This window comes from Manacus vitellinus, unplaced genomic scaffold, assembly GCF_001715985.3.
Source record: "Manacus vitellinus isolate BGI_N305 unplaced genomic scaffold, ASM171598v3 scaffold_23_pilon, whole genome shotgun sequence".
NCBI lineage: Eukaryota > Metazoa > Chordata > Aves > Passeriformes > Pipridae > Manacus > Manacus vitellinus.
The window spans coordinates 5,491,437-5,517,936 of record NW_021939718.1 but is presented as its reverse complement, the minus strand read 5'-3'; the positions used below and the strand labels follow the sequence as shown (position 1 = coordinate 5,517,936).

Here is a 26,500-nt window from a genome sequence, read left to right as displayed (position 1 = left end):
GTAACAGGCCCCATTATTAGTGGAGGCAGCAGATGCCATACACTTTCACATCCATGCAGCTTATGAAGTTGTCTTGCACAACATTCTCAGAAATAATACAAGGAGACAGTCTAGGAGAAAACAGTTAGTGAAACACTGGGTAAACACATTGAAAAAATAGTTATAAACTATTTGTGAGCTAAAATTGTTATATTTTATTCAAATGGACAGATGCATCATCAGTCCTGTGTCTGCTCCTGAGTTTGATGCTGCTCGGTGTTTTCATGAATTACCATAAGAGGTCACTAATGGACACTAATTGCTTTAGCAGGATAAAAATATGTAAGGGTTTTTTTTAAACAGACACTCTAAATCTGGGAATGTAGACTTGAGAGCACATAAGAATTAAAACTGACCTGGACAAAATAAATAACTAGGCAGGAAGACCTCTCCCTGACTAACTTAAAATACTCAAGTACCTTCCTATGTGAAGGTGAAATTTTGTTCTCCAGATGGAGTTAATTCATAAGGTCAAGCCTTTCTACATCCCCATGCTCCCTTCAACACAGAGGTGAATCTTGGCAAATCTGGTGACAACTCAACACTTTCTCTGCTATTTCATATAAACATATATATAAATTTATCTTTGTTTCAACAGTTTCCGGCAAACTACTGTTAGTACAAGGAGACACTTAACGCTGTATGCTAGTGCACTTTCAGCTGGTCCTGGCACTCTGGACTGCCCTCCATCATTTGTCCAGTATTTAGAAACTGGTCTTTCAGACACAGAGCAATGTGCTTTCACTGCTTTCCACGCAAGCATTTGATAGAGGTACCAAAGAAGACTGCTGCACATAGTTTATTACTAGTGTCAGAAATTCATTCAGAAAAGGAAATTGAAGACTTAAATATAAAGTAAAAAAAAGTCTTTCCTCCCTAGGGTAACACTCAGCTGGAGAACCAAAGGCAGATATTTGTGTTTTTAAAGAAGAGGGCTTAGCTGTGGTCACACCATAAGCTTTTGTAAAAGGAAACTGGTGAGCCATGTGAGTCACAACACAGACAAATTTAAGCCATGAGCAAAAACCGTGGTCCTCAATTAAGGCAAGACAGCATAGCTTCAAACAGTCAGTCATGACTTCCATTTGATGAAATCCAAAGGCTTTTTCTTCTGCAAAAACCCTGCCTTCAAGCAGACCTCTATGCATGTTTACGACACAGTTTATTACTTTGGCTTTTGTTCATAACTATCTATAAACAGACACTAGTGACTTCTAGAAAAAGACTGCTCAAGAGCCAAAGGACGATGTCGTAAAGATCTGAATACAAGCAAACACCACCTTAGAGACAGCAATCATAAAAAGCAAGCACCACATGGAAACATCAGGAATTACTTGCAGCAATGGATCACAACTACTGGGAGGAAATCTAAATAACAACATAAAAAACATCAAAGAGAAATGGACTATGTATTTCAGAACTACCTATAAAGATCTTGCAGTTTTTGGTACAAAACCTGTCTGAACACTATCTCAAATGTCACACTGCAAGCTACCCTAAGAAGGAAAATACAATCTCCCTGAAGTACTTCAGGCAGAATTAACACACCTAAGTACAAAATTAGTTACCTCTTTCAACCAAAGGAGTACAAGAACATGAACCACTTCTGATGTATCAGACCTTCAGTATTTTACCAGAGAACATGCAAACTGTAGTTTCACTCAACAGAAGTTAATCAAGCTAATGTAATTACCACAAAAATAAAATAAATCTTATCCTTCAGCATAACAGATTTGGCTTCCATCATTCTATCTGAAGCCGCTGCTTTTCTCTCACTATATGAATAACTACACTAGGACTTTTATTGCTTTTAAGTTCCCTTGTTTACTCAAGGGCCTTGAAAAAGTCCCAGCCTTGGCTGATGAATAGAATTATTTGTTGTGAAAACTAAGTAAATGTTGCATACAGAAGAAGTTGATGTATGTCTCCTAGTGCATGTGTGCCTATGAAGCACTCAGGCTCTGCATTCATTAGACTCAGAGAATGGTGCTGACAGAGGCAGTGACGGAATCTCTCTGTGACAGCCTATGGAAAACATTGCTACAACACAGAAACTCTCTCCTCACTAACTCATTAAAAGTCACCTTGTCAAGCTTATTAAGAAGAGAAGAGGAACCTTTCATCCTTGACATGACTAAAATTTCAGCTCTGCAGCTACTGTAGTCTCAGTGAAAACTAAAATTATTGAAACTAACAAGTGCTTTCCAGAATAATAATAAAAGGTCTCTGGGTTTGCAATGGTATATATACCACTTCTGATAGCATATTCTCATTTCAAGCCTAATAATTTCCAAGAGGTGAGGCACCTCATCATGCTGGATGAGGTTCAGAGCAGAAGAGAAACCTATGAGCTTTCTTTGGGTTGTGAGTGCTGGTTGCATGTTGGGGCCAGCACTGCTGTAGGAACACAGAAAGCTATCTGAAAAGGGTCAGAAAAAGCTTCTGCTTGGGCCCCTGATTCCTCAGTCATCCAGGGCTCCTGAACCCCTTGCTGAAGGGAAGACAGAGGGGAGACCAGCAATAAAGGTAAGCAGGATGCATGGGGAAAAATCCAAGTGCTAGGGAGTGGACCGACAGATCTTCTAAATCATCCTTACTGCAGATTAAGCCAGTGATTTCTCCTACTCCTTGTTGCAGGTTGTTGTGTACTTTCACAACTTCAGAGATTGTACAGAGCAGTTATAAGTATCTGTATGAATAAATAACAAAATAAACAAATAAATAAAATAACCTGTATATTTTAATACCCAATCACAACTGAAATGAATACATTTTGCAAAAGGGATTAAAAATGTTCTTTGACAAGGCTTTGAAAATTTGCTCATCTTTTCAAAAATGAACTAAAAACCAGAAAAAGTGGCAAGTGTGCATATGGGTGTTTGTGTGTGTGCATTCATTCTACATGTGCCTATATTTCTGTTCTGATGTTCTACTGTTTTCTAAAATTTCCTTCCCTAAGATATTTGAAATAGTAAAATGAAACTGCCAGTAGAGATGTGCAGAAAGATACTTTCAATATAATACACTTTTGTTTGTAGAAATGAGCATGCAGACAGAGAAACTACTCGATCCTTATCAAATCAAGCTATTTGGAATAAACAAAGCCATGACATATCCCACATACATTCTTAAATTCAAGTCTGTAAAAAAAGATATTTTAGGGAAAAAACCCCCAAACAACCAAAGAATAAATTCTTGGGTGGCCCCATACATGCAACTTTGTATCTCTGAGGTATGAATGCAGTATGAATGGGCACATTGATGACAGCTTTAATTTTACTTGAGAAGGGAATTAGTGTGGTGGCAAATTAACAGGAAGAACCTCAGCTCTGTTCAGAGGCTCCAGGAGGGTCGTATCTCTTTCTTTGCCGAAGGGAGCTTCATGGCACTTCATGTGCATTTTGTCTTCCCTAAAAATATCACCAGCAGGTTTGTTGTGCATCTTCACTTGCACATCTAAATGCTGAGGGTGCTTGCCAGGGCCCCAAATAGCTTTCAGAATCATTATTTGGGCTTCCCAAACAACTCATGTGGTGTGTGGCAGAAACAAACATAATTTCCCTACAAGAAATCTGCTGTGTAGGAGGAAGGGAACAATGGAACCAGTGCACAGGAAGAATCATCACCATATAAACACACAGACGGTAGAACAAAGTTCTTCCCTGAAGATGTGGTGAGCAAAGAATTTACTGTAGAGTAGCAGGCAGATGTGCAAAGTCTGTTTTCCAAGTACTGTGACTTCTACTTAATCATCTGTATTTAACAAGAACAACTGTGCCTACCCAAGCAATTATTTGAATGAAGACAGCTTTCAAGCTAACAATTCCTTTATCACTATCATTCAGTAAAGTTATAAAAAAAACCAAACCAAACCAAAACAAAAAAAAACCCGAACAGGTTGAAAACAGTTTTTGAAACAGTTTTGAAACTGAACTTTGGGAAATTTTAGGAAAGTTTGTTACGTGAAAGCATATTTTACATTATTTTTACTGTATACCAAGTTTTGCACATACTATTACGGCCAAAATTTCTTAAACACTAAGAAAAAAATTAAGTGTAACAGATCTGTAAAAGATTCCCTTTTGTCATGAAAAAATTATATATATCAGGTTTCATGTTAAATGTACTTAAAGTAAAACAAATCAGCTTTGTTTCATAATGATTGTAAGTAATCTAACTTGAACAGCACTCTGTATGGAGACGAAAACCACTGACCTATCTACAACTTTTCAAACTTTAAAGTGAGAAAATAGCCATTCCGGTGGTAGATTCAGGTCCTACTCGAGTGGGTGGTGTAAAATCAGTGAACAACCATCGCATTATTCACCCCAATCCTGTCAGAGTTCAGTCCTATGAAATCCAGAGGCAAAAGTCTGCATGACCAACTAATAATCTTCATACTTCCTGTTAGTCTGTCAAGGTACTTTAAACAGCTTCAGTAGAGAATCTGGCACATCAGAATTTTATGGAAGAAAGAAGGGTGCACTTAAAACATGTATTTTGCATTGGATTTTGAATTTAAATCGTTGCCAGGATAGCATGCCACTCTCTCAACATGGCAGGGCAAATTTTGATATGACTCCCAGTTCAAGGTAGAGCCCTCCATGAAATCAGACACTCCACAATAAACAGTTTCTGAGCAACATAATATGCTCATTTCATTTTCCAGTCTCCTCTTCAAATTTTTGAGGTCAGTTCATTTTAGATGAATAACTGTTTTGGAGTCCATGAAAATGTTCATTTCTGAATGACTGAGAGATCAGATTAAAATTTATTACTTCCCAGCAGCAGAAAGCTCTAACACAAACCAAGGCTGTAAAAAAAGGCAAAATCAAGGATAACAGTCTTCTCTTCATTTTCTTTGAAAAACTTAAAAGTAAGGAAGAATATTCTCACAGAGGCTTTCTTCTTTGCAGTGCTTACAGAACCAGTGTGGCAACCGGGAAAAAAAGGGTGATTTTTATCCTGTGCGCTGTTATTAGAAGGGTGACCCCAAGAAGATGCATAAAAAGAGAGTTTAGCTGGAGAAAGAGGAGAAATTGTCAAACGACCTGTACCTACTACTAGACATTTATTAGTGATAATGGACAGCAGCTGCTGGCAGAAGTTTGAGATGTGGTGCTTCAGGACATGGTTTGGTGGTGACTGTGGCAGGATTAGGTTTATGGTTGGAGTATGTGATCTTAAGGTTCTTTTCTACTCTAAATAACTTTATGATTCTATCCAGGTAAAACTTAAAATGCTCTATTTACCATCTCTGTTGGGCCTCAAGTACCATTATGACTGACAGCTTTCAGTGCTCTTTGGAGAGACTTTTTACATTAATTCAGAATACAATGTTGTACAACACTAATACAAAGCTGGGATAAAAACTTCCAAAGAAAAGTAAGTCTTATATTAGGCTTCTAAGTACCTATCACTCATTTCATCTTCATCAGTGGTTTCTATTCAGTTGACAGCAAAAGGAATCATAAAAGTCACTATGGATTAAAAACTTGCCAGTTGCATTCTCATCTACGTGTGGTGTGCCTGCCTGCTCCTGCATATGTATGCACACATGAATTAAGGAAGTTATGTGAATTATAGAGTGTTCACAACTTCAACTCTTATTGTTTCAGGGACAATGTTAAGCAGGTTTAGTTTCAGTTAACATTGTTACTTGTTTTACCTCCAAGTAGTTAAACAAAACAGAGGGTATTTTCTACAACAAAACGGATACTGTAATGTCAGGTCACAGTTGAAAGCTGAGACTATGGAAACTGACAGAAAGGACTCTTGTTTCAGGAGCTCTCTTTCAGATTACTGATTAGTAGATACTGAAAGACCTTTATATAGCTTTGTCAGGCTAAATGGCAGTAATTTAGGCATGAATTTCACTGTCCAAGAATGATAATATTTTTTCCAGCCATTCAGCCACATGTACTTCTCTTACAGGTTGTACAAATAACTTGTTACATAAATAATTTCCAGAAGAACTGAAAAACAGTAATTTGATGAAAGACTCATAATATTCATTCCTCATTTCTATATCAAAAACTATAACAGCAAATAAATTTTCTCAATCTGTCTATTAGGCAGGAACCCAACTTCTATCCCTCAACTTCCCAAAATGGTCGGTCCCTTGCACAGTTCATCAGAAAGACAAATGAACTGATTAGTCACTGTATGGGGATAAGATGTAGAGTAATTTCACAAAATTTTAGCTTATCTCTAGTCATGCCCATTTCTCCTTTGCAGAAATTAAAGGAGCATGTGGACAGACATAAAACACATTAAAAATACGTGAAGACCTTCACCTTACCCAAACTGGGCTAAAGTAAAATGAGTGTAGGATGAAATCCTGCAATGAACAGCATCTTCTGCTTCTTCCCTCAGATCTACTATTAACAGGTATCTGCCTCAAAGCATAGGAGAGTACCCTCTTACCTGTTTCTCATTGAATGAAAAAATTCTGTGCTGAAGGCAATCTCTTCAGCGTTCTGCAGCACAGAATGGCCAAAATACAGTGAACAGTGGCATGATTGTAAAATGTTAATTCTGTAAAGATTCTGTGTCTACTGAACAGCCTGTGATAAATCTGATTTTGAAAAAGTGAGGGTTTTCCAATGATAGAATCTTTCTTTACTCAGAAGACAAATGGGGAAAAGAAGCCTTCAAACCTCCCAAAGAGAGAGAGAAGAGACAGAAGACATTACATGAAGAACAGATAAAGTGACCAATAGCACATTATGGGTGCTGGCTTAGACCAAGTTCAAGGATTAACTTGAACTCAAGAATGAAACAGCTCAAGTTAAGGCAGGAAGTAAGGCTCTTATACACCACTTACTTAGCCTTTTCAGACTAGAACAAAACAAATGTGACAAAAATTTTTTACAATGGTTATCAGAGAGAACTGGAAGACTATACTTTTGCTCTATATTGCTGAAGTAATTTAAAGCTCTGAGCGTATGACCTGTGGATATATGGACATATATAATATCCTGGGGAAGAATTAGTGTGGCCTCTGTAGAGGGAAGCCATGTCTCAAAACCTACAGAACTTCTTTGAAAGTTCTGGCAAGGATTTGAATAAAGTAAATTTGGTTGATCAGTCCACTTGGATTTCCAAAAGTTACTTGACAAGGTCCCTCAAATTAGTTTCTTGGGGAAGCCACAGTAGGCAGCAATTAATTAGTAGCTGGTTAAGAGATACAAAACAAGGAAGGGATAAAAGTTTAGTTTCCACAGTGTAGAGAGGTCATCAGTAAGTCTAATGGTCCAGAGTTGGTGAGTTCCAATGAGTCAGTTGAGATAAGAAATGAGGTGACACTAGTTGGTTGGGATTTTTTATAATTAAAGTTGTTCATAATAGTAAGTTTCTGCCCAACTGTAAGAAGATTCTACTGAGATTCAGTGATGGGGTATTAAATGGCAGATAAAATCCCATATAAATAAATATAAAATTACTAATTACTAACACAATCCTAATTTCATGTATTAAACAGACTAAATTGCCTATTATCACAAGCAAGGAAATCTTGAGATCTAGACAGAAGTTATATGAATCATCACGTCTGCGACCAGTAAAAAAGAAAAAAAAAAACAAAAAGCAACTCAAACGCCACCAACTGTTAAGAAGTATTAAGCATTGTCCTACGTATAAATGCATTGTGTGAACATCTCCATCTAGTTTATCTCCATCTATTCAGAACTCCGTTGGACATCCTTCCAGGAAACCTCCTCTAACTGACCATGCTCAAGGAGGGAGGTTGGACTAGATGATCTTAAGAAGTCTCCGTCAACTGCATCCATTCTGTGATTCTGTGTTACATCTTGAGCCCTGCATGCAAATTCACTGTTCTGATATGAGGAACAGAGCTGAAGGTTCAGATTTAGCTTCAGTTTTCTGAAGGCTGAGGGACTACTCTAGGCACATATCTAAGGATAGATATTTTTACACTCCTTTCTAGGTATGTGCTTCTTTCTACAGATGGAGACAGGACACTGGCCCAAATAGACCTTTGATCTGACCCACCACCACCATTCTTACACTAAAAAGACTCAAATAATTTAGGGTGGCCAGTTCATTTTAAACTGTACTGCAAACGTATGTATGTATTAGTTTGTAGATTCTGAAATGGCTGAAAGTTCTGAAAACAGTGTTTCCAAACAAGAGTATCTCCACAAGCAGAATGAAAAAGGTATCCATGTTGTAATTAGAGTTGACTCTCATTGAAAGGTGAATTTAAGATTCCTTTAAACACAATAACACACATATCCAGTGCATTACACACTCATCTCCAAGAGCAACAGCTGCACTTAGGTACATTTTCCACTAGCCAGGCATTAAGGATGTAGGAGAGCACATCAACCCCCAGAGAGAATTTGATTTCAATTTGAGATAGGAATGTGACTAGGAGAATTATGTTGATCCTTTGGTGATGTCAACAGATCAATACTGAATTCAATGCTACCAGTGAGAGGACACCAAAAATCAATGCAGTTATTCTAAAGATAACTGGGAAGAGCTCTCCTATGTCATCAAGGAGGCTCCTGGTAACATGGGCAACCATGTCGTGCAGAGTCTTACGCAAAATTATCACATACCAATTTTAGGCACATTTCTCATCTGTCTTGCTCATATTTAAAAGGCTGTTACAGAACTACAGATGGTTAGATACTTTCATCTAAATTACAACTTTTACTGTGATCATGGTCAAGGTACTTCTCTTTTGCATGCATGAAGAGTCCTTAAATTTAAGCAAATTATTCTAGCTCACAGGTGTGGATCTCTGTTGGGGAACTACCATAACCTTTTTCCAGCACCATCTGCTGGGATTAAAGAAACCCAGTTCGTTCCTCTACAGTATATTATCAGATGAGTAAGTTTAAAAGGGATTTTTCATAACACATATGAAGACAAGCCTTTTATGTTGCCATTGCAGTCATTTTTCACAGCTGCAACTATTATACTGGATGAATAAAAAATGAGAACAAATCAAGTCCCATAACTCACAGACCCATGAAATTTTCAAGTGCAGTGAAAGTACTTTTCTTTTTTGTTTGACAGAATTACTGGAGCTGAATCCTTCTACATTCAGGAATCATTACAATTACACACACTTGATCCATATTACAAAAGTGGGAGAAGGAAGATACCTATCTGCATACTGAAACCTAATCCCTCACTTCTACTGAAACATCAAAATTTCTGTCAGCTTTCTGACTAGCACACCACCTATATTATTTGCCACTCATTGCGAGGATACAGTGTTAAATGACCAGTTTTGCAGCTTCTGAAATTGTACCCATTAAATACAGTGCAGATTATTTCTTCCTCTTTCCATAAAGGTGATTAAGAGTGCATTCCACAGAAAGCACTTGGAGCTCAGGGGAATGAAGGTGAGAATAGCCTCAGACACCCTTTGCTGAAGGAGCTAGGACTCATCAAAAGAATATAGAGGAAGAGATTCATCCTTGGTATAGGCAATACTGCAAGAATTCTGATTTTTTCAGTTTCAATTTGAGTGGGATAATGGCATAAAATGGAACACTTTTATTAGCCATTTGGTTTTAGAGATTTTTTTCTCCCTCTCAAGAAAATTCATCAAAAGCTTGCCAGAAACACACTGCACATTACTTCAGCTTTTTTAGTTTTTTTTCTGACATGAATGTTTGAGCAACACTCCTTTGGTTTGTTATGCATCTTACTTAATACTTTAATTATTGACTTTGGCATAAACTTTGGAGTATGCTGATTCAGTTTGCTGATGATAAAGCTGTGGTGGCATTGGCAGTAGAGCAGAGAGCCATAATATCAGAAAGAAAAAGCTTGTACTTACTACCTGGGGAGCAGGAGCAAGAGAAAAGGGATAAAATTTAGCTGCATTAACTACACGGTCATGCATTACAGACAAATAACAAGAACTCTACTATAAAACGTCATCAATTGTAAACAGAAGGAAAATGGAAAACATACAGTTAGGGCAACAAACAATGAAACAGCCACAAACTACCAAGACAGCAGCTGTGAAAAAGGCAAATGTGATCGTGGCCCACTCAATAATGTTTACTGTTCTTATTAGAAAAGTCTGAGAATTTTATAACTGGAGAGAGTAGGCAAACACAATTTTTGCAATCTCCCTATGTTTCAGTAGGGGAATAAATCATATGAAAGTTGCACCACTTTTAGTGCAACATGTCAAATACAGTCCAAGCAGGAACAAAAGACAGAAGGTGAAAACAGTTAAAAGCGGGATCTGACTCAAAACTCTCATAAGGCACCATGATACAAGAGATTACTGTACCTCATTCTCGCAATCTGGTTACTTTGAGTCCAGAATGCCTTTAATTAATACAAAATATAAAATGTGAAAGGGGTTGTAAATTTCATTTCAGAACTGTAGAAAAACTCTATGCTGTGAAATTGTCCCTTGTCCACATTGCGTCAGTACTTCAGTTATGCATTCTAACTCAAAACAAAGACAGATGACAAAATATTTATCATGGATGAAAATTGTGGAATTTCTCAAATCTGGCAACTAACTCAGATAAAAACATAGGGATAAAACAAACTTTTAACAAGTATGACTCTAAAGAATTAAATATAGTCTTCTAATAGCCACATGTCATTTGGGCAACTAACACATTATTTTATTTCAACTGTGACTAGAGAAAAAAACAAAATAAAATGGTCTTACTAGATATTCAATACAGTTAAGACACATGGTTCATAAGAAGCACCATGGCAAACTATTTAAACAGGCTATCTGATATATATTTATTGCATGAACTCAGAAATAGCAAACATAACCAGTTCACAGAATAGGAACTGACAGGAAAAAGAAAGTAAGATTTGTAGGGCTATTTATATAAAGAATAAATTTCAATAGTTCTAATTTAGACAGTCATTTCCAAGGGAAATACATCTAAAATGAATTTTCCATCACAAATGACATTTGTGAAGTCATGCAGGGAAACCATGTGAAGAGGTTAAAATATTTTGCTTTTGTTTTTTTTTTCTCCAAGACATGAATTTGGCAAGACCAATAAAAATAGCCTAGTATAGATTACACCACCTGAAATCATTATGCAGTAACATGAGCTAATGTACTTTAGCTAGACAGGGTGAATATTCAAATGGTCAAATAGATACTGTTGCGCTGAGGAGAAGATGGTTTGGGGGTTTTTCTCATCTGAAATTAATGATCCTCTGAAAACAAAAGATTATTCTTTTTATGCTACTGCTAATTAAACTAAAGGTGTGAACAACTTTTTATAATAATGAATAAAACTGCCTTTTTCACTCAGTTTTATTCCTGCTTCACCTACTTTTGAATACCTATGTATGAATTATGCATAGCGATGGGATTTGAATTTAAACTCAAAACATAACTTATGTGAGTGTTTATTATGGAGGTCATAGAGAGATAGCTTTCACTTCTACAAGAGCAAAAAACTTGCTAGTGAATTTTAGGGTCTCTTTCATTGCAGATTTTCCATTACACAGTGACCCCATCTGGAACTGATTACTGATCTTACTTAGCATTCACCAACTATTAATTTTAACTATTACCAGTTAATTGCTGCCCTATAAGTATTTTTGTTAAGACTAGAATTTGCCTTCCTCTTTCAACTCAAGTTAATCCTCTGCCAGCTAATTAACAGACCAGTGAACAGTGTGCTCCACAAGTATTTGCAGCCTACCTTGAAAAAATTGCAAGGAATCCTAGGGTAAAAAAAGGAAGGGTGCAGGGGAGAATTAAAAAACCACCTTTATTATGTTTCTTCATCTGATCACGTGGAGTCTAAAGTCATTAAACAAAATCATTAGTCACTTCCTAAAGGATCATCAGTAACTACATCTTGAAGCGTTGCTTCCCATTACAGAGCCAGCTTTTCAGCCTTTCTCTTTTCAATTCTACTGATCTAGTCAGAGGAAAATCACAAGGGTTTGAAGAGAATGTAGAGACGTGGGTCACTCACTACACCTACAGCATAAGGCGGGGGGGGGGCATCCAATGAAGCAGTAAGGTAAAAACATTCATGTCCAGCTCTCTGAACTTAAATCATGATAATAATCATGTCAGAGTTCTCAGCGTCTTTTGTGTTCAGTTTTATCAAATCGTTAATGCACAACAAGGGAAGCTGACAAACACATGTTCTCCATCACAAAAACAAACATCTGTAAAACCCTGTACACCAGATCAGAACTGTGGTCCATTAATCCAGAAAATTTGTCAATAGCCTAAAAAAAAATATATAAAAAAATCATTAGCCATTAATGGCAGATTATCTCAAGGCTTTATTAGCCTTGCCAAAACACCCATTTTCTCTGCAAAAATATAAAAGTACATAATACCACCAGATTTTATTTATATATATATATATACACACACACACAAATCTATGGATATCTCTCTCTCTCTCTATGTATATATGTATTGATACAGATATAGATATATCAATGTGTGCCAAAAGAATTGAAATTTTTCCTGGTTCAAAGCATGTTCTTAAAATACTTTCATTGGTACACAACATTAGGCTGGTGTAGGACATCTAATAAATCAGAGAACTGCACACACTCTCTTGTATATAGAGAGAATCTGAAAGAGGTACATCCTCAAGTCTGAATAAAATTCAAAAAACTGACCATTAAACATCATAGCTAGAAGGTCTAATTATCAGCTGAAAGCTGCACAATTTATGGTCAGCCTTCCACAGAATTGTAAAAAAATTCTAATCCTTTCAACAGTTTTAATTTTTTTTTCAGCTAAATACAAAATAAAATCACATACCACATTCTTTGGCACTGTCAGTGTGCCTCTGTTAATAAGAACTATTTAAAGAAAATCAATATGAGCATTATTTCGGAAATACTTCAAGATAATACCAGACTTCTTGTTCCAAGGATATTCATTAACATCTCACACCTTTTTTTATATCCATTCATTCATGACTGCAAAGTTGTTGATTGAAAGTAATTAATTTAGATTAAATTGGAATTCCTGCATTTCATTTCTGAGTTACTCCCAAATTATTTATGTAAATTTGTTATCTACTGATGTCAACGTTTGAATTTTTTATTAAATGAGAAAATGTCAACGAGCAATTCTACTCATGGCAACTGATCTGATTGACTGACCCTTTCAGTCACATGATGCTGTGCTGCCTCAATACAAAGAGATAAAACCAAGAAATGTGTAGAACCTTTTTGTTTATGTAGTATTCAGTTCTGATAAAGTCTGTGGAGCAATCAAGATCATCTTCATTAATAAAACCACACTCAAGTCAATATTTTAAGATGTAGCATCAGTATCCAAAGGCTGTGAACCTGGTAGACATGGATATGCTTTAAAGATCAAAACTGAAAATAAGTAAATATACTGATGTGTTCACAAACATCTGAATTGGGAAGAAAATATGATTATTTGCAAGAAGGAAAACTTATTGCAGGGGAAGGTGGGGAGGGGAACAAATATGATGACATGACCCTATTTTAGGATAGTATCTATTCCCTAAATCCAAACAAGTGCTTTTTGTCTCACAGTGTCTGAGGACAGAGGAGAGATGCATCACATATTTCTAGTGAGGAGGGTTTGGGGAAAAGGACTGCAGAGATGACATCAGTTCTGAGGTAAAATTGCAGTTCTGGCATCTTATCTGTGGCATATGGATGCTCACAGTATGCATCAGAACACAGATTATACATTTGCTGAAGGGCATAAAATTTAATGTTTTGTTTCTAAGGCTGTGTGTTATTAATCTTGGACTTGCTTTTACCCCTTAGCCCCCCACAAAATGCCATGATAAATACATAGCAAACTGTCAAAGGGCAGCATGTTTTATAATTTATTTTTTTTTCCTCAGTGGGGTTCCCGTTTCCTTCTTTTCTTTTATAATTTATGAATCTTGAGCTCTAGCACAGATAATCACATAAATAACAGGAAATCAATTTCAGCATTATGTTGTTCTCAGGTAATTACCTGTGTCAGAATTAGGACTCAGTTCCAACTATGAAATTTGGTGGTTCGCATCCAAGTAATTTCTTACCTCTTGTTCCCTGAAGATGAAACTCAAAGAAACAAAAGCTTTAGTTGCTACAGATTGAATGGTCGCTTGCACAGTCATATATTTGCATGGTCTCCTAGCTCAGAATTACTTTACAAGGAGTGCAACAACACCTCATCAACCTATTCTCAGAGCAACAGATGCAAATATTGATGGTCTCCAATTGTCCGTGTCTTTTAACTGACAGCAACCTATGACACCAATGACACCATTTTTCCATTCATTCTATAACCAAAAGAAACATTTGCAATGGCTTATACCCATCACTAATCCTCTTTCTGTTTTAGACATTATATAGTCTATGATATTGAGCATATACAATGTATATGTTGAACAAAAACCCCACACTTGAAAATGGTTTGCACAGCTCATTCTCAACGATCTTTCCGATTGCATCATCATAACAGATCTTAAGAAACCACCAAGGAGGAAAAAAGTTCTCACAAGTTAGAGAGAAGTATAGTTTTTAAGATTTTTTTTTTTAATGGCAGAGGTACAGAAATTATAAATATCAGAGAAGACATCAGATAAACCAAGAACAAAAAACAGCATCACCATCTTGAAATAAATGGAATCTGGTTATCCTTTCTCTGTTTTGTATTGTAAGAAGAACATTCCTTATGAAATTACTGACTGTTCAGATAATAAAGGTCTGCTCATTGTGAATAGAGGAGGCATGGTAAGAATGCCTGAATGAAGAAGTAAAGAGCAAATAAATATGCAAGTTTCTGTGTTTAAATTCTGCTTCATTGTGAAAGCACAAGGAAGTACATGTTCTTTCTTTTTATACAATCTTAACTCCTACTAATGGTTCATTCATACTGTACATATATAGATGAAAATAATATTCAAACCTTTGCAGATTTTTTCCACACAATGTGCAGTGTCAGAAGATTGCTTTCCAACAACTCAGCCAACCTTCTGGCTAGCAGAAGACCACTGAAGAATTGTTCAAGTTTACTGCAATAAAGCTGGCTCAATTGGTTGTACTATAAACAAAATTAGCACTGGGAATGACTTTTTTTTTTTTTAATTTCCTGATTGAACTTTTCAGACAATATTCAGAAAGATAAAACTTCTTTGGTCTGAGTGACTGAAGAGGATAGTTATTCCTTCCTAGCAAGTACTTGAATTTCCATACATGGGGCACATGCTACTGAAAACTCCTGAGTATTTTTTTCACTGACGACCATGCATAATTGGTGGTCTGTTTAAATGTGGCTATTTACTATCTGAGACAGCATTTAAACATCTGTTACTGGTAGAATTCTGCCTATGAAACTGTGTCCATCACAATCCCTTACACAATACTGCCCACACTTGGACACACACCAAAAGACACAGCGGAATGAATGAACACATAATGCTTCTCATACCACAGGGCTTCAGTAAATTTATCTGCCCTCCACCCAGAATCATGTCGTTACACAATCATGCCTATGGAAACGCTTTAAACTGCACTTGAAAATACTTATTCAATTTTAGATGTACTTTCTGGACTTTGATGATCCTTGTGGGTCCCCTCCAACTCAAGATGTTATAAGATTCTCTCTGTGACACTCTAAAATAATGACTTTGTTACATCTAACCTCTTGTAGAATACTACAATGTTCTTCAACTGTGGCAATTTTCTTATTAACACAAATTATACTATTTCTTCCCACTTCTAAAACCAATCTGTGTAAAAAACTTTTCAGCACTCCTAAGAGTACTTAATTCAAGAGCTATCCATTTTCTCCATTAGAAATACAAATTTTAAAATTAAAAAATATTATCAAAACCAATGGCATAAATACATATTGGCTGACAGATAAAAATAAAGAAATAAAGGAAAAAACACAGAAATAACCATTCTCTAATATAATTTTAATTACTAATAACTCTTTTTTAAGTATGAGAAACCTGTTAGGATTACAAAGGATGATCACCTATTCATTCCAGATATCCAAAACTGCTCCAGGACTCCTTTTATAGAAGAAAAGGTAATGGTTCACTTAATTGACATAACAATGCATTAAGTGTACAAACTAGAAAGAGTACACTGCCCACCCTGAGTACTGAATTTTGATTTATATGATAATACTCCCTTTGGCTCCTGAGTTAATTAAAACTTCAGCAGATTGACATTGACCTCTGCATTATACTGATTGCACATCACAAGCATCCTATTAATCAACTTACAAAATAACCAGAGTTACATCTAAATACAGTAGCAATAGGACACATAATCAAGGCATGCACTAGCAAGTAATTCAGTGCAGTAAGAGCACAGGAGCATTACAGAGAGTGGCAGTATGCTGGTATCAACACTTAAAACTTCTGGGCGTTTTGTATCAGATGAGTACTGACCTGTTCTCATAAACTGACAGTTCACAAAACATTACATTGGATCAAATGCTCCTGAACAGCATCTTCTGGTTCAGCTACATTCAGTCTGCTCTGTGTGATCCAAGAACAACCCCGATGCAACGCAAAGCACAGCAAGAGTGGATAATTGGGGCATTTGTCTCACAGGCGTCACTCCCAATGCAAATTAAAACTTGTGCACCCAAAACCTGCCTTTTAAAAATAGGATTGGTGCAATACAAATAAAATCTCAGTGCTTCTGGAATTGGAAACATGCAAATACATGCCATTATCAGTAGTTTATTGAAGTTCATATATAGAAGAAAAGTTTGTTTCAAACTATTTTTTATATAAAAAATTATTATTTAAATCATAGAATATCTTGAGTTGTAAGGGACCCAAAAGGATCATCGAGTCCACGTCCCTCCTCCGTACAGGGATGTCTAACACTAAATCATATGAGTAAGTACAGATGCTCCTTGAACTCTGACAGGCTTGGTGCTGTGGGGAGCCTGTTCAAGTGACTGACCACCCTCTCAGTGGAGAACCTTTTCCTAATGTCCAGCCTGAACTTCCCCTGGCATAGCTTCATTCCCTTTCCTCATGTCCTGTCACTGGTCACCAGAGAGATGAGATAAGCACCTCCCCAGACACTACCCCCATTGAAGAAGCTGTAGACAGTGATGGGGTCACCCTCAGCCTTCTCTTCTCCAAGGTAAAGAAACCCAATGACCTTGTAAGTCTTGCCCTTGAGATATTTCATCATCTTGGTCTCCCTTCTCTGGACACACTCCCACCGTTTCATGTTATACTTGTATTGAGACACACAAAGCTGCACACAGTACATGAGGTAGGGCCACACTGTTATTACTGATTGTACTAAAAAACAAGCGATCCGTGTATTTATAGAGGTAGCAGGGCAGTTTGCTCCACAGAAACAATATTAATTGTATCTGAAAGAAAGCACTACAACAGTGTTGGCTTCTCTGACATGTGTCCACAAGAATTGTAATCCAATCACTTTGTCCACAGCTGACCTAATCAACAAATCCATTTTCCGTCGTGATGGAGAAAATGCCTCAGTTACAGTATTAACAGGAATCAAATACACTTATAAGCCATTGCACATTTTACCATCTGTTTTCTGAGACATAGTGAAGAAGGTGTTGAGTTTGCAGTTTGATGCAAAACTCCTGGCTGCAGCAGAACAATGGTTTTGCCACAAATCCCAACTGTAAAACTGTAAAACTTAAAACTTATTTACCAAAAAGAACAGAATGTCAGCTGTGCCATCCAATACTCAAAAAAAGCCTTCCACTTTTCTATCTAATAAGCATGCACAGAGAGATAATGTTTAGACAAGTAACTTAGTGCTTAAGACAGGCATTTGGACAACAGAGTCAATAAAAATCTCCCATGGCAAGATTCAAAAAATCTAATAGCCCTTTTCCTCTCCATGATTAGAGACCCTCATTTGAAATGGTATGTCTACTCTCAAATGGTTTTTATTTACATAATGGTAGAGTAAATTTTATTTTCTTGATTTTTTCAACACAGTTTTTTAATTCTAAGTGAATCAGTTGTTGAAATGAACCAGAAAAACTGAAAAAACCTGCTCCCTGTATTGAGCAAAGAACTTTAATTGTCAAAACCTGGCCTATTCACTGCAAGTTCTCATTTCTGGTACCGAGGTGAGGAATTGCATCCAGAACACTGGGTTAAGAAGCTATAGAGCTTCCACAGAAAGTACTGACTGATTGATACTAATTCTCATTTATGGCTCTCGATAGATCAACATGCATTTTGATAGGGACTGACTTCCCCCTTCTTTGAGGAGTGCCTTGGTTAACAAAAATCTGACATCCTCTTTCTGGACAATTTAACATTGAATTGTCTTTTCCACAACAGCACTGCTTCAGTAAAAGGAGCAAAGCACAGGTTCACCATAGAAGAGTCTGCAGTCAAATGCTTAGGACATTTTTCAAGGGGAAAGATGAGGTGGACAGAATCCCTTCCAGATGAAAAGGAAGTGAAAATCTTCAACTAGGCTATGCCAGTTAGTGCCATGCATGAAGGTCACCATTCTTCCCATCCATCTGACACCTTTACCAGCACCAAAAGGCCCTCTATATCTCCTATTTTCCTACCTCAAAGCAAAGTCCAACATACCCACCACAACATCCCCAAATAAGGCCTCAGACATACCTCTCCAACAACCTTCCCTATGGGCAGGAACTGCCTGAATGAAAATGCTTGCTGCTTGCCTGAAGGTGTGAAGGCAGCAAGCAAGTTGCCGTTCCTGGCAGAATGTCACTTGGAGGACAGGCAAATCCATACAGGCAGTTTCTGCTCAAAGATAATTCTCATCCTGATCCAGCTAAGAACCAGCACCATGTACTGTCAGTTGCATGCTTGCATCACTTTGGAAAGTCCAGTGCAAAAAGTCACAACCAAGTAATAAGCACAAGTGCAATTGAAGGCACGACAGACCTGCTTTAAATGCACCCCAAAGCAATATGAGCAAGTGATTTTCAAAATAAACATGGCAAACAGTCTATAAAACAAATGACTCTTGAGATGAACAGAAAAAGAAACCTTTATTTTTTTAAATGAAGGAATGGAGGGGAAAAGAGTTGGCATGCTTTCAAAGCAAAAACTGTTTGAACTTCAAAGCATCAAGTGCAAATCCAATCCATTTCTATAATGCTTTTATCAGCTTAACAACCAAGTTTTAGCTTTGCTAGTTTAAATCAGCTAACAAAGAATTAGCTGATTTCATCTACTACTGCCATTACAAAAGTAGGTGCCAGGATGACAGCTCTGATAAACAGGATTGGCAGAGTAAGACGTCACTCTGCACACTGAAATCTTGAATTCAAGCCACACATTGAATTGAAACTCTCTCTATGCTAGAAACTCAAGGACATAAACCACCTATGATTCAGCTCACACTGTCAGTTCATGGTTAAGTTGCTAAGTACTGAGCACCTTTCAGGTCTTCAAGAAGGATCACACAGCTGAAACACTGCCCATACAGGAAAAGGTAACCTTGGAAGATTTACCATTCTTACAAGAAAAAAAGTGCCTGCGATTTCCCTGTTAGGTTTTTGTTTCAGTTTCTTTTTAATTGTTATTAGTTTAACCTTTGATATTTAAAGGAAGCCCTAAGGATTTGATTGGAAATACTTTCATTTGCCTTTGGCCATGTACCAGATCTGCAATACTCAAATACTTATGTAGTTCGTTAGGCGAAGAGGGTGCATGCTAAGTAAAATTCCACACCTAAAATCCCAACAAGGAGAAATTCCTTTTTTTTTTTTTGCCATATTGCTGAGTATCAAAAAGATCAAAACTGAACTTCCTCTTCACTCAAATACTGTATTTAGACTGACTCTGAATTAGAAACTCTGAACAAGAAGATACATCATGGGTAACGCAAGACTAGCAAAAGGGTTTAGCTTTTAAAGAAAATACAAGTTTAGAATACAAAATTTTCAGAATTATTTTCCAAAGAAGTGTGGAAAATAAGCTTTTAGATGAAATACACACAGAACAAAATTCCAAACTCTACGATAGACCAGTGTTGCAACTTGTCAAACAAAGACTTCTTGTAAAACAAAACACAGAATTTCAACTTTACAGCATTTTGAACTCCAGTTATACACAAAAACCCTTCTAAGAAATGGATTAAAATGAAGATGAACTAGCCAGGCATTAGTAGAACCTAAAAACAGAATAAAAGAATGAGAATAAAAGTTGTTCTAGCCCAGAGTACTGTCTCTAACAGTGGCCAAACACAGATACCTCAAGAAGAATGCAGAAATAGCGCAAACCCCTGTCATCACTGTCAAAGAATACCCTCATAACACTCAACAGCTTACAGTTCAGTAGTATCTTCACGTTAGATCAATCTTAGTGGATTTCCTGCATGTAAATTTACCTAGTTGCCCATTAAGTCCACATAAACTTTTAGCATCCATAGTATCCAGTGGCTAGGACTTCCACCCCTTAGCGACACACTGTGCTGACATAGCCTTACCTCCTGTCACTCATTTTTGACTTGATAATCCATTTTTTATCAGACACCCCACAGAGCTTGCATTAAAAAAATAAAACAAGTGATCAAGCTCTTTTAACAAGGTGTTCCATCCATGCCACACATCTCCAGATATGTCTGTCTTAACCTCACAATACGATTTACTAGTGAGAGAAAACAACGAAATGGTTTCTTCTCCACAACCTCTTTTTTTATCTTAACTGAATTTCAACCACCATTTAAATGCCGTAACAGTTCAATAAGGTCTTTCTGCAATTCTTCGTAGGCAATGCTGTCTTTTAAACCCTTGATAATTTGCAAAGACCAGCAAATATCACTGTTCAACCCCTTCATTTATGGAGTATATTGAGCAGCACAGATACCTGAACTGATTCCTGTGAAACTCCACTGCTTAAAGACAACTGTTTACTCCTACGCAAGCTTTCAGGCATTTATTATTTTTCCTAGCAGGATCTTCCACCTCTCCTTCCACTATTCCTTAGTTGGTCATGCAAGCAAGAATTACTGAATACTATGGTTTAGGGATCTGCCAGGTACACTTTGCACAAAGGGCACTCCTTCCAAAGGGGAATTCCCATGCTTGGCCACAGGTGTCCAAATGCAAGTCTTGGCAGTGAGACAAAAGACATCTTTCAATCCTGTATTTGTTAAAGATATTGTAGGACATCGTTTTCTGCTGGTTGTTTTAGTATATTATTTTTATTTACTGCATCTAAAGGGATCACATACCCGTAATTTCAGCCTCACTTGATATACTTTCACCACCACTAGCCTAAGCAAGGAATTTTTTTTTGTGTATACAAGCGAAATTATCTCCAGAACTAGAAGGTTAGAGACAGGGTTACCAAGAGAAAACAATACACTTTTATATTACACTTAGGAACCAAGAGGGATTGTGGACTCTCCCTTACAGATTTGCCAAGGTACACCTGTCAGAGGGGGTCTGAGATAATCACTCTGGATGCTGGCTCTGAAAAGATCTCAAAGCCAGCCTTGGGACCTAAGGACTGAGAGCTCACTGCCAAACTTGTTAGAGCAATCTTCCCTCAGATCATATACTCCTCCAAGTTCTTCTCTCTCCCTTCCCTACTTCTTAATCTTTGATTAAGGTGGTGGTTATCTCCTGTATTCTCTCTGCTTTTGTTCTAAATCTTAATACCTAGTTCTATCCAGCAGCAGTGGCTAGTGGCTCACATCCCTACACCAGTTGGGTGTGGTTATCTTCTACATACAAGCCTTTTGTTAAGTGTTTCAGCATCTGTCTTACCTTGCAAAGTAGAAAAATCCACTGCACCTCAGCCTTACTGCAATACTTTTATAAGCATTCATTCTTCCTTCCTCAGACTGAAGAGTTCACATTTTAAAACCCCTTCCTAAGCTACACAATAAACCCAGGATGTATCACCAATACAGATTACTCTTACCGTCGCTATCACATATGGTGAGAGAATTCTAGACAGACTGCACAGAACAGTACTAAACCAGGTGACACAGTGGTATCAACTGCTGTAAGTCAGCAACATACTTTTTTCCTTTTATTCCTTTTTTTTTTTTTTTATTGATCAATTCTGGACACAAAACTGAGTGCTGGCTTTAGATTTCCTGTTTTACATTTTAATGCTTCTGCATAGGTGTACAGTGAAGTCAAGTATAAATGTGGTAAGTGTACATAAAATTATACCTATTTAAATGGGAATAGTAGCAACAGTATCAAAAAAAAGTAGCAGCAGGTGCTTAAGACCTGGCCAGCAAGCCAAGAATGATACTACATTGTATTTCTACCACCTTTCCTGCCCCTATTAGATGCAGTACAGCAAGCACAGATATGCTTTACAGGAATAACTGTCATTGCATGCCTTTCTGAAAAAATATTATACCAAGGCAACCGTGTTATTATCTGCAAGTTTCCCACATTAATTCAGGATCTTAATATTGAATTGGCAAAATTAACAATCAGCAAAATTAACAATTGCTATTTGCTACCTACTGACCTGGAGATTTAAGTCAAGTACTATGAACCCTTAAAAAATAGCTCTAATTTTCACTTTTCACACATTATTTTCTATCCACAAATTCAACATGAACCAACAATGCATTTAGAGGGCAAAAATTGCACACTAACTACAGCATTTTACACCAGACTTCGGTTTTAAAAAAAAATATGAAAATCTGGGACCTTTAAGTTGCTGGGCAGGACCATCACCAGGGCAGTAGTGTAAAATTAATGAATGAAGATGTACCAGCTCATTCACCTGCACTGTGCTCCAAAGAGAGGGCTCTGCTGGCAGAGGCCTATCCAGGGACTCCTGTTTTGGGTGGGAGTTTTGTCAGCATAGGGTCTACCAGTGCTGATAATGGCGATAGAACGACAGCAGGTTTGGGATTAAGGGATGCTGTGAATAAGGTGGCGTTTCGGTGCTCTCCAAGTGATGCCCACTTTCCATCCCACACTGTGCGGTGACTGGATGCTGCCAGCCCACACAGATAGCCTGACTAACGAAAAGCTCCCCACTCCGGTCAGCGTCCACCCAGACGGACCCATGCCTTGACCTATAAATCACTCCCTGCTTCAGGGAATTTGCACAGCTTGGCTCCCGGGAGTGGGAGGAGGGCTGCAGTTTTTCTTCGAAAGCCCACACGCCGCGAAATCCCGCTTGCTCCTGCGCTGCAGCTCACGCAAACCAAAGTTTTGCCGCTCTCGCCATAGCGACGGGGAGCGAGACCCACCCCCGTCATCCCCGCTCCCCCCGGCGACGCCTCACCGTCCCAGCTCGGACTCCAGCTCGAAATAGTGAGCCAGGGTGTCCTTGTTGGAGCCATCGATCCAGTAGTCGGGCGCGGCGGAGCCGGGGCGGCCGCCGGCCGAGGAGCCGGAGGACGAGGACGAGGAGGACGAGGAGGACGAGGATGAGGAGGGCATGGTGACTTTCAGCATGCCGGGACGCCTGACGGGGGCTGTCCCCTCCTCCGCACCGGCTGCGGAGCGCGGAGCCAACGGCGACAACACCTCACCTCCCTCCCTCTTTCTCTCCTTCCTCACTTATTTCCTTCCTTCCCTCCCTCTCTCCCTCCCTCTCCCCTCCTCCTCTTCCCCCTCCCTGCGGTTCCCCAGCCCGGTGGGGCGGCGGGGCGGGACCAGGGCGGGACTGGGACCGCCCTGGGTGTGGGGGTCGCACCGCCCTCGGTTCCTGCCCTTCCCCTCCGAGCCCCGGGCGATCCCTTCCCGCAGGGAGCGACCCCTGAGGCCCGCCAAAGACGGTGGGATTCTCGCGAGTTCCCGGCAGAGGCACCGGTTGTTCCCCGAGCCTCTGGAGCAGGAGGACCCGGCTCCGCGGGGGACAACTACACGGATGGAGAAACCGCATCCCGATCCGGAGGGGAGGGATGCTCAGCCCGCAGCGAGGCGGCCCGCCATGCCGCAACATTCCGGGCAGCTCCCGAACCGCCGGAGTTCAGGAATTCTCTCTCTCACCGTGAATTTGGGGAGGAGGGTGTTTGGGGCAGAGAATGAACAAGAAAAACCAACGATGGGAAAGAGGCTGACAAGTGCTCGAACATGACTGCAAAAATAATAATAAAAACCCCAACACATAGCTTCCCTTCCCACCGGCGAACTAAAAGAAGCCGTAGAGAAATAAGATTGCTGTGGTACAATGCAGCTCTTAACAGTTATCTGTTAAGATGGCATGCATTCGGTTTGTACTAATGCATGCTGCACTGCTGAATGCAAAATCATTCGCCAGAAGCGCCTATAGAAGGGCCGTTTCTGTTGGTGTAGTGGCGAAATAAAACAGCAGCAGCTGTGTGTGCCTCGCATGCATAGTGTGCCAGATCAATCCCACTCGCATCTTCTCTGTGCTGTTACACCCACTCATACTGCCATGCCAGCACAGGCAGGAGGAAAGATGGACCATGTGCAAGCCTGTGCAGCAGAAGGGATGGAAGTATTGTCCTTAATTTTCAACCACAATTCACTATCCTGTTTTTAAACATGGTGTTTCTTGCTCAAATAAAGCACAGAATCCTGTTTAGTGTTTGTGCTAATTCAGGTGTACTAATGTTTTCCAAGATGTTTTGTTTCCCTCCATAAACAAGTCCATCTCTTACTGTTTCTTAACTTCTTTACTGTAGCCGGATGGGCCAATTAATCTTAATTCTGAACTTCTTAACTTCTCAAAGACCTAGAAAAAGAAATGCTTCTCTCTGCTTAATCAGATGATAGAAGAAGTATCTGCTAAACTGGTCTTTGTTAATGGTAGGAAAGGATAAAAGAGGTACATGAGATAGATAAAAGACAGATGAAGCCCTTTCCTTTGAAGTTTACTTATTGCCATTATAAAATTAAAATGTATATCCCCATCATGATTTGAGATTTTATCATTTTCAAATTCATATTTGAAAGGCAGGAAAGAGTAACCCAAAGTCCTAATTTGCAAACGAAGTTCCATCCAATCCAGTTTGACAGCAATTCCAAACTTCTTTTGGGATGAACTTTGTGCTCAGAGCACCTATGGTTACAGGGCTGAGATTAGAACCAGAGCAGCATCTCCTGGGAGATGGATGGAGAAAATCACACACACAGACAATGGCAAATCAGCACACTTAGAAGACCATATATTCCACATGATATTTTTGTTTAGTCAAATACCTAACATATTTTGTAACCCAAATGGCATGTATATTTCTCTTGTGGTGGTGTTTTGTAAAAATTATGTTAGTAAGATTATGTTTAACCAGGTACATGCATTCAGATTTGCATCTCAGCTGATCTATGTATGGTTACCATGAACCTTTAGGTACTCCTTGCTAAAAGACGTAGCACCAAGGGATTTTTTTTTTTAACTGGACTACCTGTATGAAAGGCATTTCACTTTCCTTAAAACTCTGATTCAAAGTAAGATGCATTGCACCATCTTACCAACCTAGTACTTGAAAACTGACTGGACCTTATTCTTCAGAAGACCCACTTTCTTCAAAAATTAAAATAACAATATCCAAATACGTTTAATATGGAATTAAAGAAAATCTTCAGGCTGAACAATGCATCTAACCAGCATAGAAATAAATGCCTCTCAGTCTCCAGGAAACTAAAGGCAGCATTTCAAATCCATGGTGGTCCACTCAGATCTATGTGAAGATTTACATCATCATTATTGGACATGAAACTAAAACACTAATAAAACTAGTTTATGTTTTTGTGGCACACTATGTGCGAAATTTTATTATGGGGCTACAAATATCATAATTTTCCTGCCAAAAAACCCAGATTAAAAACTCAAAAAAAAAAAAAAAATGGCAGGTCAAGGAGGAAGCAGTTTATATGAACAAAACATGCAAGAGATGTCCAGCCTCCTGCCTCTCTTCTGTCACTCAAAATTTTAAAGCTCAAAGCAGGAATTTAATCTGGTGTCGTGGTGGAGATGTGGGATCAGTAATCTTTCTGCCCTGCTATTTGCTACAGTCCTGTTTTGTGAATGCTCTTGTCCTTTTGTATAGACCTCATTGCATCAGGTAAAAGCAGTCCATACTTTATAAGGTTACATTAAAAAGTAAGGACAGTATGGTAAGTACAGTACTTTTTAAACTTGACTTTTGAAGTTTTTATACAATTTTAGCAGCTAGAACTTGGGTAGAAACTTGAGAACATGAAAATTCTGTCCAGAATTCTGAATAAGTAGTTTCGAGTTTATAGAAATCATTTGACATAGCACCATGTTAGTCCCTTGCAAGCTTAGGCTAATATTTCTGCCTGAACAAAACGCAGCAGCTGCTTACTGAAGGTACAGTGTGTCCACACATGTAGTAGAAAAGGTGGTATTATCTATAAGAAGTACCCTGTCAGATACTGTCCTCCTTAAGGAACATTTCTTTCAAAATAGCTTTCATGTACCAAGCTTTTGTCCTTACATGGATGATCTGGTATGGATTCCACATTTGCACCCACGCTAGACCTGATGCTTATCTGCTATATGTGTAGTGCAAATTAGGTCTTCTGAAACAGAAGTTACTC

At 38.4% G+C, this 26,500-nt stretch overlaps 1 protein-coding gene across 1 annotated transcript in view; it reads right to left on the bottom strand.

Annotated features, from left to right (window-relative positions):
- The window catches only part of CAMK4 (calcium/calmodulin dependent protein kinase IV), a 142,719-nt gene extending 119,219 nt beyond the window's left edge, over positions 1-23,500 (bottom strand). The window contains exon 1 of the mRNA XM_008921431.2: positions 23,253-23,500. Within this exon, the coding sequence (XP_008919679.1) occupies positions 23,253-23,425 (173 nt within the window). The 5' untranslated portion in view covers positions 23,426-23,500. The remainder of the gene's footprint in view (positions 1-23,252) is intronic.
- Positions 23,501-26,500: the final 3,000 nt, after the last annotated feature.